This window comes from Hibiscus syriacus, unplaced genomic scaffold (genome assembly GCF_006381635.1).
Source record: "Hibiscus syriacus cultivar Baekdansim isolate YM2019G1 unplaced genomic scaffold, ASM638163v2 tig00111633_pilon, whole genome shotgun sequence".
Classification (NCBI taxonomy): Eukaryota; Viridiplantae; Streptophyta; class Magnoliopsida; order Malvales; family Malvaceae; genus Hibiscus; species Hibiscus syriacus.
The window spans coordinates 273,351-285,744 of NW_024063139.1; the positions used below are offsets into that span (position 1 = coordinate 273,351).

Consider the following 12,394-nt stretch of genomic DNA (forward strand, 5'->3'; position numbering starts at 1 on the left):
ATGGGTAAGCATAAATATCAATCGTGGATGGTTGGACTCGTGGACGCTTATGAACTTACACATTTGCAATAAGACTATCCTCTTCAACAATAGCCATATGTGTGTCAGGCCCATTGAGTAAGTCAGACTGAGGCCCATCCAAATTAAAAGAAGAAGTAGTGGGCATAGATGCCCGAATGGGAGCAGAACGTGGGTGGGTAATTACCCCACTCAATCTTTCAGTGGGATTTCTTGCAGTAACCGTTGTAATCTATAGGGAATCACGCAGCCATTGACTGGATGGTGCAATTACAGAGAGAAACCCATCAACTACTATAAATTGCTACAAGTGACCTAAAACTGGCAGTCAAAAAACAGAACTTCCCAGGAACTTTCATTATAACACTTTGAAGAATGATTCGCCATTCATTTGAATAATACTGTGTCAAACTCGAACAATATTAACTAATTTCACCCAAAAGTGAAGGCTGCTGACAGATAACGAAGAACCTAAGAGTCAATGGACCCCAAAGTGTTGAAAAAGAATATCTAAGCATAATCAGGCATTACTCTTTTCAGAAATGTAATTGCAGAAGTTTCTTCGGGTACAAGTTCATCGAAACCGATGTAATTTTGCTCCTTGTTGTAAACATGGCACACTGTCATTATCGTCTTCATCAATCGCCAATTCCATGTAGCCTCATTCAGATACTGTCACAAACACGAATACGAACATGCAAAAGAGAACACGTGTCACATCTCTTGAGGGGGTTTGTAAATGACCATACTGTCGTTCTACAAATTATCTTAAAAAGTGACAAAATACTGCACCATACCGGTCCCTAATTTTCTTGAATCGACCTATGTGCTGCTCGTAGATTATAACTCGGTATCCTTGAAGAAACATGATGCGGAATGTGGACACTGATATCAAGGCAGAGGATCTCAATCCTGTCGAGTACATACAGTTTGGCATTTTCAGGAGTCTTCAAGGACATGGAATCGGATTAAAGGAACAGCATGTATGGCTCAAATAAAAGATTGATAGAAGGGCGTAAAATTAAATATACTTACCAATGAGGATAATCGCAATGCACTGTTCCAGTCAGCTGAGCCTGCGATGCATCCATTCATCTGAATATTTGAATGGTATACGAGGAGCAGTGTGATGCACCATTGTGAAAATACTCATCTGTAAAGTTTCAAGAAAACCGATACTTCTCAGAGTTAAAAATAAATGAGTTTTATTTGCATAATCGAATCGCTCAAGCTCACAAGAAGCCAGCGGTCATTGATCTATGATGAATTAACTCTTTGAAAAAACATGCAAAAATATGAAGTTATAACTAGGAAGAACTAAGAAGAAATCATGGACTTGAATGCATGTTTCATTTCTTATGTAATTAACCATAAAATAATGTCTAATGACTTCTCACTTTCGCTTCAGTGTTGGTATTTGACAAGGAACAGTAGGCGGAATTATAGAAAACACCAACTTCAAGCAACTCTTGTTTCAAGTATCACTTTGGCCAATATTTGGCCTGTTACCGATATTCAAGCTCGTAAAACATAACCATACGAGACTAGGAAGCAGCATTACCCAAAAGTGATAGCCTAACCATGGCATGATCCAAAACTTGATCCATCCCATAATCTCCGTCTTGTAGATGATCAATGGCCATCCAACTGCCATAAATGCAAAAACGCAAGCCAAACTCATCTTCACTCTTTTGACTTCATTTGGTCTGAACTTGTTCACATCAAAGTGACATTTCAACCAATGCATTAAACACGTATATGTCAAATAAAGAAGGTAAGAAAATGGAAGCGAAATGTGAGTAAAAATAAAATGAACCAACTATTTTGCATACATTCCAGTGAGCTATGGACATCCAAGGCCGAAATGGACCGAAACTGAACATAATTGCTTTGCGCAGAAAAGGAGAACCCTCAAACTCTTCTTTCCAAACAGGATGCCAAGCTGTATCTTCTTGTAGCCTACAGATATTAACAAAGAAACAAAATCTTTTAAGTAAAAATTACTAATAAAATACGTGCGTGAAAGAGAAAAGGTGTTGAAATTTGTGGTGGTTGAATCGAAACCAAAGTAGCTGCCCCAAGGAAAAACGTGTAACATGCTGCAGGGAAACTAAGAAAATAATAATGAACAAGTGTTTCTAGATGCTGATGTATCAGTAAGGTATTCCGAGTAATGACGTTGAAAAAATTTACTGCAACAGGGATACTAAGAAAATAATAATAAACAATAAAATATCATACATACATGTTTGTCTTTTCATAATGCTTGTCATGCTTAAACTTTAACACCCTAAACTAGTACGACACACAGCCGACCAATGTAGGATGCCACACGGAACCACCGGAGTGGCTGCCCAACACCTTACTCTTTTCTTGTACTATAAACGACCATTTCCACAAATAAAACATCCATGAAATAATATAATTTAAAACTTTATACTGGGGAGTTCCCAAAATAAATTTTTACAATTAAAATATTACAGACCGGTTCTTAATAAAATTTACGACTCAACTGATACAACAAGGTTTATAAAATATACATGCCCTTCAAACACTGTTGAGACGTACTCTAAATCTACATTGGGTCTGGACCTTGATCTATCTACTGCTCCTTGAACTCTCGATCTACTGACCTGCCCACGGAAAACAATTAGTTAGCTCAGCGCCACACTAACAACTAAAACATACTAAAAGTTTGTCACTGAAATGCTCAAGCTATCAAGTCTACTGCTATTTGGTCTACTGTTATTTGGTCTATCGGTCTGTTATGTTATGCTTTAGTGAGTATACTCGTATTCTCACTCTCTATTCTATGGTAGACATCATAGTGCAACTGAGGGCTCTGCATCTCAGAGTTTACACACCTCTCTAGTCTACCAAGAATGTGGCCCCCAGAATCTCTGCATTGGACACCACACTCTCGACTAGCCCACTCCTTGAGTGTCGGACCTTGAGCCCAAACTACTCAGCTTAAAGTGTCTTGCGCACTCCCTAAGGATATCCGGACTAAATCTATACTTTCGACTCTGCTACCTTTTCTAAAGAAACTCAGGTGTCCTAGTCATTTTTCCGAGCATTCAAACAAGGCTAGATTTCACCCTACTTTATTCTCGTTTCTACGTTTGAATTAAACATCATTAATGTTCTCACTTTAAGTCTTATGTGAGGAAATACTGAAGTGTTGAGGTACCTTGAGTCTAATTCTCTTAAAAACTGACATTTTTGCCCAAAACATATTGAAAGTATCGATACTATTCCAAGAGTATCGATATTCCTGCAAAAGTTTCGATACTTTGTATAAGTACCGATACTTTTAAACATTTAGTTCTCCCTAGTTTTGAAACTTTTTGGGAGTTTCGAAATTATGATCCAAAGTTTCGATACTCTTGAAAGAGTATCAATACTCTTGCCCAAAATCTCAAGAATTTGCCCAAAACAAAGAAAAAGTATCGATACTATCCCTATAATATCGATACTCTACCTGCAAAAGTCATAAAACACATACGAAAATGAAAATTTCAATCCCAAAGACCCTAGTGAGGTCCCAAACATTCTTTAAAGTCTTATGTGATTACAAGGAGCATAAATAAGACTTTATATCATGCTCATAACGTAAATAATGTAATCTACCATTAACATATAACACTAAGCTTCATAGCTTACTCTCAAGCTATAACTCATTTCTAATGATCATAAGAGTATGGAAGAGTTGATAGGTTAAGCTTCTTGCTTGCTAGAAACTCTTTCAAGTTAACCAAGTGGCAATTTTTCTTTCCCTCTTGCTTTAGAGTTTTCTCCCACCTCCCTTACTAAACAAAGACAAGAAAAGGGGTTTACTAAACTAACTAAGCTCTTGGTTAAAGCTTAAGATGCTCTAGGTAACTTGAATACAATATAACCAAGCTTGGATTCGTGGATCCCCTTAACCTCCATAAAACCTATTTTTGAAAACAAATTCTAAAACTTACAAAATGGAGCTTAAAACAAAGCTTGAAGAATGGAGGAAAACATTCTTACCTTGGCTACAACAAACTAAGCTTAGAATACTTGAAACTTGGCTCTTGAAAGGAAGAAGAAATGGAAACTAATAGAAGGAAGAAGAATAAAAGTGGGTGAGATATTATGGGGAGTTTGGTTACGTGAAATGATATAAAAAGAGGGGAAAGTTTTCAGTTTTAACAAAAAAGGTAAACTACACTTTAGGTCCTCCTATTCACTTACTTTTAAAATCACCACTTTATTATAACTATTGGGCCAACCTAAGCCCAATACTCTTAAGAATTAGTCCAAAATTGGCTTAAAAATCTAATAGGCTCTATTGACGGGTTTCGGATTGACCAAAACTACTAACCCGGAATTCGGGGTATTACATAAGCCGCCATGGCTCGTATGGGTATATTAGTGGTAGAAAGGTCAGTGTTCCCACAATGTCTTCCACTAATTTGTTTTTCGAAAATGATTTGTGAGCACAATCATGGCCTATAACAAAAAACTAAAGAAAATAGTAAAGAAGTTAGAATAGATGTATATCGGATTTTGATAAGATGCATATTAGACATATATTCTATGATATTTTCCTCATATTTGAATAACTAAAATTGCTTAAATCATGGATTTTGATTATATTTCGTATTTTGTGGATTAGGTTAAAGATTTAGATAAAACAAGTTCAAAATCTAATGATTAGCATGATCTTCACAAAATCCCCAAATTAAGGAGGAAAAATCAAAATTCAAGAAGTTGGCAAGACCAGAAGTGGTTTTCGCATAAGGCGTGGGCACGACTTATTCATCCTGAGCTATTCCAGAAGAAGTCTTCAGTTAAGGCGTGGGCGCGCCTTAACAGTCTGTACAACCCTAAATTAGGGTTACGAATTTATAAGGGAAAAAAAGTTTAATGACGGCTGGAAGACTCTTTTGAATTATTCTTATCTTTATAAAAGGATGAGGGCATTTAAAACCCCTATTTTTGTGGGATTTTCTTTAAAAGAAATTTCCTTATCTAGAATAGGAAAATCCTTATAAAAGGGGAGCTAGGGCTTTCATAGGAGGCATTAGTTTTACATAAGTTTTTCATTAAGTTTTCTTTAAGTTTTTCTTTTGGTGTTATTTCAATTATGAGTAGCTAAATATTTTTGTTCCAACTGGAGGATAATTGAAGTTTTGGTTCTTCAAGGATTGTGAGATCTAAATAATTTTCATTGTTCTTTTACTTCTTTTCTATTTATATATCTTCTGTTTTTATTAAGAATTATTGTCTTGATTGATTGTGCAAAGGGCCCGTTGTTCAATTATCAGGTTGATAAATTTCCATTTAGAACTTTAAATCCGTAATTGTTTAAACGTTCTAATATTAGTGGTAAAGTAACATAGTTGATTATGATTATGTTATAAAGGTATATAACCTAGTCTAAATGAATCGAGTTTGTGTATTCGTTGGCTAGAATTGGTGGTCCCTCTAGTGGTTAATGTTGTTGGTGGATTAAATCTTAAGAGCTTCTCTAGGGTTGTTCATTAACAAGGGAAATAATCAAAGAGCTCCTCTTGATTATCAAGAAATTAAGGAGAGACAGGTTGTTAGAGCTTCTCAATAACCATAACCAATTTAGTGAAAAGTAGAAGATTTTATCATTGCATCTATGATCAATTCTCTGAACCAATTCTGAAATTATACTTTTAGTTGGATATTTTCTTGATATCGATTTCTTTAAATTCTTAGTTAATTATAATTGTTTTTTCTTTTTCTCAATTTCAAAATCCCTTTTTTTACTTTAATTTTCATTAAAATAAGTCTACATAATCCCTGTGGATTCGACCTTGCTTACCGTTACTACAAATTTATATTTCTAAAAGCAAGTATTATTATTTGTTGGATTCGACACCCACCAGATTTGCTTTTATAACAAATACATAATAATATGAAAATAAAGAGACTACAAAGAAATGTACCCCAGTTACTGTTGTTCCTGTCCATGCCCAAACCAAAGGAAGTAGATACCATGAGGCTTTTGAAATCATGAAGATTCCCAATGCACAGGAAGTGGCATATATCAGAACTGAAGTCCAAGCTTTCACATCATCAATCTCAAACACCTAAGAAGAAAATTTTTTGGAACAAGAAAGAGCGAGAGAGAAGAAATCAAAATAGAGATCTGTTAGTCAAGTAATAGAATATACACATTCAAGTTCATAACTTCACTTCGGTAAAAAGACCAAAAGTATTCATGCATAATTTTTCTTCTTTACTTCAAAATATCATAACAAGGCATAAGTAAAATGTCCTTGAACAACCTGATCCACTATAATATATTGTTGGAAATCTGTTTACTAAGGAATAAAACTATTCCTTAATTATATGAATTAGATTAGATATTCTCTAAATCTTAGTTCCAGATTTTTAGGAATTATTTCATATTCTTTGTTGTTTACTTTCCTATAAATTGTACTCTATTGATTCTTGGATAAGAGAACAATAAGAATAATTCTCCTCTTAGTTTTGTTCATGGCATCAAAACTTTAGGTCTTAATTGATCCTGCTCATTTTTTAATAAAAAAACCCTCTTGTCTTGTCTTCAATGGCGGACAATACAAAAACCTCATTTGAATCTAAGACTTCACATGTGTCTCGGAATATCACTCAAGTAATCGCACATGGATCATTGGTCGTTCAAGGGCCTTTAATACTACCTTTGAATCCAATAAGCATTCCTCCTGGATTTTAGATTGAGGAGCATCCGATCATATGACAGGCAACTCATCCCTGTTTCACACATATGCCTTCTGTCATAACCAATCACACATCCGAATAGAAGATGGCTCGTACTCTCTGATTGCTAGAATTATGGTTGTTCACCTCACCGAGAATTTTTCGCTTAATAAAGTTCTACATGTCCCTAATTTATCTTGTAACTTGCTTTCAATTAGTAAGCTCACAGAGGATAAGAATGTCCTTGCTGAATTTTCTGCTCTTGGTTGTGTTATACAAGAACAAAAATCGAGGAGGAGGATTGGCACTGCTAAAGTAGACGAATGACTCTGCATATGGGATAATTACAATGAAGTGAATAAACAAAGAAACCTGCAAGTAGGAACGACACTTTCTACTTCGAATGAGGAGAACATAATGTTATGGCACCGTAGGTGGGGTTCCCAAACTTCCCGTATTTGAAGCAATTGTTTCCTTAATTATTTCGGTATAAAATGTCAATTCCTTCAAATGTGAAACTTGTCAAATATCTAAACATACTCGTTTTCCATACCCCTTAAAACCATATATCCAATCTCAATCTTTCTCCTTGATTCATAGTGACCATTGAGGGGCTAGCCGAGTTAAAAATGTCACGTGAGCTAGATGGTCTATTACCTTCATTGATGACCATACTCGATTATGTTGGATCTATCTCCTCAAAGAAAAATCTGAAACACCATAAATATTTCAGAATTTCCATTCCATGATTCGTACCCAATTTAGCTCAACTATACACATGCTCTGCACTGACTATGGAAGAGAATACTTCAACTCTATCTTGAGCCCATACCTTTTCAATCAAAGAATTATACATCAAAACTCATGCCCCGACACACCACAACAAAATGAAATTTTTGAAAGGAAAAATCGACACCTACTTACCATTGCTCGAGCCCTAATGTTCACAATTAATGTCCCAAAATATTTGTTCGGGGAGTCGGTACTCACTTCTTGCTACCTAATAAACCGAATGTCTTCCAAGATCCTCAACTTCCAAACACCTCTCAATACCCTACAAAAAGTCTTTCCACTATTTTGTGTTCCTACATTGCCAACAAAAATCATTAGGGTGCAAGGCCTTTATTCATTGTCACCAACCCAACCAATCTAAACTAGATCCTCGGGCTCACATATGTGTTTTCACAAGATATTCCCCCATACAAGAAGGATACAAATGTTATTCTCCTACCTTGCTTCGCATGTTTGTCTCTCGCGATGTCACTTTTTTTAATTTGAACCTTACTTTTCAACAACTCATCTTCAGGGGGAGACTCTCAATGAAGATGAGAATCATCATACCACATGATCCTAGTTTAACTATCCCGATCACACCAAATTCTAATAACCATGATATTATTATGATCCCTAATATTGTTGTACTTCCCACCAAAATACAACAGCCTCAAAACACTATCGTGAACACCAATCAACAGCCTCAAAACACTGTTGTGAACATCGAACAACGACCTCAAAACATTATTCTGAACACCAAACAACAACAACAAACTCCTAAACTCCTTGTTTATTCTCGACGCAAACATTCTTCTGAAGTTGATACAACAACATTGCAAATCTCATCCACACCTGATGATTGTTCTGTGCCCGAAGCATCTCTCGATCACCCTATTGTAGTTCGTAAGGACACAAGGACATGTACTCAGCACCCTATTTATCAGTTTGTATATTATTGGAATTTATCTAAGGCGTATGAGACTTTTGTGACTAATATTGATCATGTAGACACCCCAAGAAGTGTGGAAGAAGCTCTTGAATCAACTAAATGGAGACAAGTTGTCTTAGAAGAAATGAAGGCTCTCAAAAGCTTCCCGAAGGAAAAAAATAGTAGGCTGCAAATGGATTTTTACTACAAAATTCAAATATGATGGCAGCTTAGATCGGAACAAGGCTAGGGTTGTTGCCAAGGGATTCACCCAATCATATGGTCTCAATTACGACAGACATTCGTATCGGTTGCAAAACTTAATACGGTATGAATACTTCTTTCCCTTGTTGTCAATCTAGATTGGCCATTGGTTCAACTAGATGTCAAGAGAGCCTTCCTCAATGGTGAATTGAACGAGAAAGTATATATGGATTTTCCACCGGGGTTTGAAGATGAGAAGAGTTGAGTGTGCAAATTAAGAAAGTCTTTATATGGGTTGAAAAAGTCCCCAAGGGAATGGTTCAGTCAATTTGCTAAAGCCATGATCAACAGAAAATACACACAAGGACAAGTGGATCATACTTTGTTCTACAAGCACTTAGGAACTGGTAAATGTGCAATTCTTATCGTTTATGTTGACGATATCATACTTACAAGGAATGATCCGAGTGAAATTAGTGAACGAAGAAATTCCTTAGCACATAATTTGAACTTAAGGGCTTGGGAAACCTCAAATACTTCCTTGGAATGCAAGTAGCAAGGAAACGGATAGGTATTTCAATTTCTCAACGAAAATATATCCTTGATTTACTAACTGAAATTGGCATGTTTGGTTGTAAACATGTCGAGACCCCAATGGAGTTCAATTTGAAATTAGGCACTAATGAGGATGGAGATGAAATAAACAGGGGGAGATATCAACGACTTGTGGGAATACCCATATATCTCTCACGTACACGACTCAATATCGCTTTCGTGGTAAGTGTCATCAACCAATATATGCATGCACCAAGGGAGAAACAATTAGAAGGTTCCTACCAAGTGCTAAGGTACTTGAAGGGAACACTGAGGAAAGGTCTACACTTCAAGAAAACAAAATGTAGATATGTGGAGGTTTATATTGATGCAGATTGGGTTGGTCCAGTGAGAGACAGACGCTCTACGAGTGGTTATTGTAGCTATCTATGGGGAAACCTTATGACATGGAGAAGTAAAAATCAGTCTGTCGTAGCTCGTAACAGTGTTGAGGCTGAGTATCAAGCTTTGATGCGTGGTATATGCGAGGGAATCTGTATACAAAGATTAATGAGGGAACTCTAAGTATCATATGACAGACTATGAAGATATACTGTGACAACCAGGCAGCAATCAGTATAGCACATAATCTTGTCCATCACGATCGTGCCAAACACATGGAGATAGATCGACATTTTATCAAAAAAAATCAAATCAGGAGAGGTGTACATAACCTACTTACCCACAAAACAACAAGTTGCAGACTTGTTAACTAAAAGTCTCAATAAAAGCCTGTTTGAAGAACTTAGTGGCAAGTTGGGTTTGATCAACATCTACACGACAACTTGAGGGGGAGTGTTGGAAATCTGTATATTAAGGAATAAAATTATTCCTTAATTCTATGAGTTAGATTAGATTAGATATTCTCTAAATCTTAGTTCCAGATTTTTAGGAATTATTTCATATTTTTTGCTATCTACTTTCCTATAAATTGTACAATATTGATTCTTGGATAAGAGAACAACAAGAATAATTCTCTTTTCTTAGTTTTATTCATGTATATTATTTTATTTTATTAACAAAGGAAGGAACATAGGCACAATTTTTTCATAAAATTAGTTATATTTTTATTACATTGGGTATGTAACCTGGAACCTGGAATCTGGGGAAGGGGAAAGTGAACCCCTGGCCACTAGGCCTCTACTGGGGGTTCAAAAAATTAGATCATTATACAATCTTGCTCATACAGAAAATCATATGACCCAAAAATTCACTCAGCAATATCTCCAAAATGGCAAAACATTATACTTTGGACCAATTTCGTTGCAAATGATCTCTGCAAGTTAGATGCACCAGGAAACCATAAAAATTTACCTTTTTTTGGAAGGGTGTCTATCACATCCTTTAATGTAACATTATCAAGAAGTGGTTCTGCAACTTGCCTGAATCCATATTCTTCTGCTAACTGTTTTCTGTTCTCAGCGCTGTCTACTGAATATGGTTTTACTGGAACAGCCACAGCTTGTATGACTTTATTCCTTCTTAAGGTAATCATACCCTTTCGATGATTAATTCCGTTGAGGAGAAAGCTTTCCCACTTCAAATGACAGATACTTGCTAAAGGGAGGAAAGAAAAAAGGCATTAAAAATGTAATATTAGTAAACAAGAGGAAATTGCATTGAACTAGCATATAGGTTCATACCACACACGGCGGTAATCATACATGTGGAAAGGCTAAAAACTCTGAGGTTGTACCAGAATATGGTGCATATAAAATAAAAGGACCGAATTGATTATGAAATCAATTTAGTTGAAGAAACTTATGTTGTATTTGGGATAAACTAGTTCATGAACATGTATTTTCTAGGCAAGACACTTCAACTGGAATCTGCTGAATTACAAGAAACTAACCACTCGTCCACTTGAGTCGTATAGTTTTTCTTTTTTCAATTGGGCATATTCCCGTTCAGTGTTTCAACTTTGAAGTACATGCAAGTTTTAAGAAACTAGAGAGAAAGAATTAAAATAAGAGAGCAACCACATGGTGGTTTAATTATTGTAAATTTGTTCAATAAGGTGCCTCATGACCATTTTGTGCAGCTTAGCTGATGTAAGTTTGCAACATATGTATCCCCTCATACTTGTTCTAAACCTCCCGGTAGCTTCATAGGACCGCAGTGAAACATTCACTCATTTTAGTTTGCTATTTATCAGAATCAGTAATGCTAACATTATGATGGAAGGGGCTGAGATACATCATTGATTAACTCAAAATCGAATTGCCATAGTCAACAGACAATGCAGCTCAGAGAAAGCATGGCCAATGACACTATCTTAAGAAATACATCAAACTAACAAAACCCAAATCACCAAATGTACCAAAAACTTCACCAAATAGTCTACAGATAGTATTCACTTAGTTTACCAGACAATATTAAAGAGAAAGTATGAAAATTGAGTACCTGTTGAAGAATGTAGCAATTCTTTGACTCCTAATTGGCCTTTGGCAAGGACCCTGAAAATCAAACCAACAAAGGAACGGAATTCAGAAGTGAAAACAAAGAACAAAACTTTTCATACAGAATTGTGAAAAATCAGAACGTACCAAGCAAAGGAACACGGAATCCAAGATTTTGCAAGCCATGTGAATTGGAAATGACGGGAAGCTGTCACTTTTCCCTTCCCTTCTCTTCTTAGAAGAGTCCCAAGTGACCTTGTTAATGGACAAACTAAAGAAAGGGACAATGAAAGAGAGAGACCTTTGAAAATACTGAGTCTTTCCGATTGAAATGAATATTGACAACAACTACATCAAGTTTAGAGAGTCGTGGTATGTGTGTCTCGCTCGCTAAACCGCCTTTTCTGTGGAGACAAATCCGCGCTAGTAATTCAAACACGAGGGGCTACCATTTGTTTGTTTATCATCCATGGCTTATTGGATTTTGGGTCCTTTTTGCTTCTTGTTTTTTAGTGTAAAATAGGGTTAGAGTTCTATAAAATGTATGAATTGTTTGTACCGTATCTATGCCTATATATTTCCTTAGCCTCGGCGGCCACTTTTTGTACAGATACCCGTTGCTTGTATATTCATTGTATCCTTTTAAAATAAATAAAAAATAATTTAACTAAAAATGTTTAATTATTTTATTTAAAAACGAACATATAATTTTAGGTTAGTAGATAAAGTTATAAAATAATAAGAGAATGAAAATATAATTATTATATTATAT

At 35.7% G+C, this 12,394-nt stretch overlaps 1 protein-coding gene across 1 annotated transcript; it reads right to left on the reverse strand.

Moving 5' to 3' along the window:
* Positions 1-292: 292 nt before the first annotated feature.
* LOC120166259 (omega-6 fatty acid desaturase, chloroplastic) lies at positions 293-11,998 on the reverse strand. The gene is given in 13 exon segments (XM_039175561.1): positions 293-327; positions 477-690; positions 816-930; positions 1,054-1,105; positions 1,108-1,171; positions 1,580-1,759; positions 1,857-1,977; positions 2,264-2,299; positions 4,395-4,510; positions 5,967-6,112; positions 10,541-10,780; positions 11,627-11,679; positions 11,770-11,998. Coding segments are annotated over 10 exon segments (1,170 nt in total). The 5' UTR covers positions 10,719-10,780; positions 11,627-11,679; positions 11,770-11,998; the 3' UTR covers positions 293-327; positions 477-528.
* Between the last annotated feature and the right edge of the window lie 396 nt (positions 11,999-12,394).